Raw genomic sequence first — 3,235 nt, 5'->3', positions numbered from 1 at the left:
GGGAAAAACCATCAGAAAAGTTGTTTGGTATTCAGGAGATTAGAAAAATAAACAAGATGGGTAAGAGGATGAAAAACATCTGCAGGAGGGAGTGAGTTGCATTTCTTCGGCTCTGTCTGAGCTTTGAGCCTTTCTTCCTGCTGTCAGCAGCCGACAAACTCACCTTGCTTCTGGGTGTGTGTTTCAGGTTTACCTGCATCAACAAACGATGACTTTCTACAGGGACCTCTATGATGATGGGTGCAATTCACCATTTGGCTATGAAGATCACTATGGTTTTGGGGGCCTGAATGACTACCGATTTGGGAGCCCATATGGCTACTATCGGGACCAGTACCGATACAGCAGCCCATACAACTACAGAAGCTTTGGGAGCCTGAATGGGAACAGAGGCTTGATTGGTAGTGGGGACCATTACGGGTATGGGGACTTCTATGGATTTGGGTACGGCTACCCCTTCTCTTCTCATTTTGGAAACAGATACAGTTATTGAAACTGCTACCCATGCTGAACCAGCAGAAATAGCAACTAAGAAATGAAATTCAGGACATGGTTTAACGGCTAAGGTTATGGTGCTGAGAAACACTGAGCACCCATGACTCTCTGAGTTTAGTGGGAAATGTGGGTGCCAGGCTGCGTAAGACTACCCCATACATAACCATCTCTAATATCTCCTGTTTCTTCAACTAGTAGTCTAAAGGGAACTTGAATTACAGCAAGTAGAGGCATCTTTACAGCATGCTGAGGGAGTAGAGCAAGACTTTCAGGTGTGAGTGCAGTGCCTTTTAAGCTAATTCACAGCCACCTCGTATTATCACAGTAATAGGAGGTTCTGCAACCACCATGAACAAGTCTACTTTACTTAGCTACAAACTTCACCAAAGATGACGTTTAGTAGAGAAGCTTCTGTTATATATATATCCATGCTGCGCTTCATCTGGCAGTGAACACGATTTACAAGCAACTCTGAAACATGTCTGGACTGTCAAACTCCACTATTTCCACAAGAAGAAAGCATCATCCAACATCAGATACACCCTGCTTGCTGAAGACCCTTTTGTAAAACTGCAAACTTATTCCTTCTGTTACTCACTGTTTCTCATTTTCATTAAAATTACTCTGCTTAATAGCATCAGATGTCCAGTCTTCACCTTTTTTCTGTGCTTATACACCACGGTAAAGGGACCAGCAGCATTGCCACTCTAACCAACCATGCAATAAAAGGGAGGTCTAGACTCCAGATGTTAGAGAGTATCACCACATCTCCATCTGAAATGCTCCAGCCCCAACTCATTTTCCAGAGTAGGAAGAAGTTCTACCTTATTTTAACTAACCTGTGACCCTGGGTTTACACAAATGCCTCTCCAGAAAAGGGCATCACCTGACTGCCTGTACTACCAAACACACACGTTCCTGAAGCAATTAGGATTTTGTGCTTGAAAAATAACTTTCAAAAGCAAGAGGTTGAGTGGAAGTCTCATGGTCTGCCAAGGAAAGACAGCAATGTCACTCAAGGTTAAAGACACCTAAGAGAAAAGACCAAAGGCAACCAAGCCATGACCATCTGCTGAAGGATCATCTCCTTTGCAAACTGAACAGCCAGGTTATTCAGGGAGTTCCTGTCAGCCTCTACCATGTCACCTCAGGAGACTGAGTAGTCCTGATTTAGATTTATAATATTAAAATTATAATCTGGCACGGAATAAGGTGGCTCCACAAGCATAGCCTAGACAAAACTGCATGGATCCCATGCAAGCCCAGTTATACATCAAAGACATTACCAGCACTCAAAGGTCCTGTTGCAGAAGTGACTGTAAGCAGGCACCTCTAGGCTGATTTTCAAGACATACCCTACATGGCTACTCCTTCTCTTCTCACGGTGGCCACCCGCACGTGTATTTCTGCTGAATTTCAGCTGACAGAGCAAAGTGGAGGAAACGATCAAGAAAATAACTAACAGAGCAGACGGGAGAAGCCCTTTCATAGGCAGAAAAACAACGATAGTTAGCAGAACAGTCCCTGAACTGTAAATGCTATTCCTCCAGTCCAAAGTCCACTTCGTTACATCCACGTCATTGCTTTCACTTAAACCTTTAGACCTTGAACTGGACCATAGAATATGAGCCCCACAGATCCATTTCCTTGTCTGGGAAGGAGCAGCCACAGCCAAGAGATGGGTCTGGTCCACTGCCTCGTTGCTCAGAACTCACCTCTGTGTCCTAGTTTGAGCAAAGCGGCTGGACCAGGACACTCCGGGAAGAGGGCGAGGGCAGCAACCTCCACCCTAGCCTCCTAGTAGGGCACATCAGCAGTAAATCAGTACAACCCTTTGAAAACAGCAAAGCTATTAAGACATCTTTTCTAATCCTTCTGCTAGCTTCTGTCAGCAGCAAAAAGGGTTGGGTTCCCCAGGGAAAATATTAAGAAATGGTAGAGTCTCCCAGCACAATAAATTCAGCTTATCTACCTTGGCTGCCCTCCGGCACACAAGGCTTTTCCTACCTGCACATACAGTGCAGAAGAGCTTACTCAGAGATGCACAGGAAGAGAGACAGAATAAAATACAGAACACCAAAGATTTTGGGTGAAATTCTCAGCCCACTCAGGCTCCTTTGACCCTGAACTTAACATCACATCCCTGTTCACATTTGCCAATGCAGCAGTATTGATGTTTCTTCACTTCACCACATCCCACTCGGTTCATTACCAGAAGCACTATCACTTCTGACCATGGGTGCAGCCACCCCCCTCCTTCTTGCTTTGAAGATGCCACTGCTCTAGGTGCGACTCCAGCTCGGTACACCCCGATGCACCTCGCTGCTGCCTCCCAGCTTAGCAAACCTCATCCCCCCCGCCCCCCTTGCTCTCCCTCTGCTCCAGGGATCCAGGGCACAGCTGGGATCTCCTGCCCTGCTGCAGGTCAGCCTCATGCAAACACTGAGACCCAACCACCACACAGGGAGGGAAACAAATTTCTCACCCCGGGTGCCCGTACCACTGGGTTCTCAGCCTTTAGGTACCAACCAGGGACTCGATCATTTGATCACTTATTCAAGAACATCAGGTGATTCAACAAGTCCCAAATCATTGCAGAATTGGGGTCCAGACCTTTTTCTGGCCTTGCAAGCATCAGTCCCATAGCACTGACATTCATTTCCCATGGATCCTTCCTAAGATCTTGGGAAGTTCCAAGTCTCTCATACACCTGCTCAGTGGCGCATGAAGAGCATTTTCC

The 3,235-nt window shown here is 46.3% G+C and overlaps 1 protein-coding gene across 1 annotated transcript; it reads left to right on the top strand.

Moving 5' to 3' along the window:
- Positions 1 to 208: 208 nt before the first annotated feature.
- Positions 209 to 493, top strand: LOC104163790 (keratin-associated protein 19-2-like). Its single transcript, XM_009702907.1, has one exon. It carries the CDS (start codon positions 209 to 211, stop codon positions 491 to 493), a length of 285 nt encoding a protein of 94 aa, XP_009701209.1.
- Positions 494 to 3,235: the final 2,742 nt, after the last annotated feature.

Source organism: Cariama cristata, unplaced genomic scaffold (assembly GCF_000690535.1).
Source record: "Cariama cristata isolate BGI_N322 unplaced genomic scaffold, ASM69053v1 scaffold10006, whole genome shotgun sequence".
Classification (NCBI taxonomy): Eukaryota; Metazoa; Chordata; class Aves; order Cariamiformes; family Cariamidae; genus Cariama; species Cariama cristata.
The sequence above is the reverse complement of the archived record's forward strand: the minus strand, read 5'-3'. Positions and strand labels throughout refer to the sequence as shown.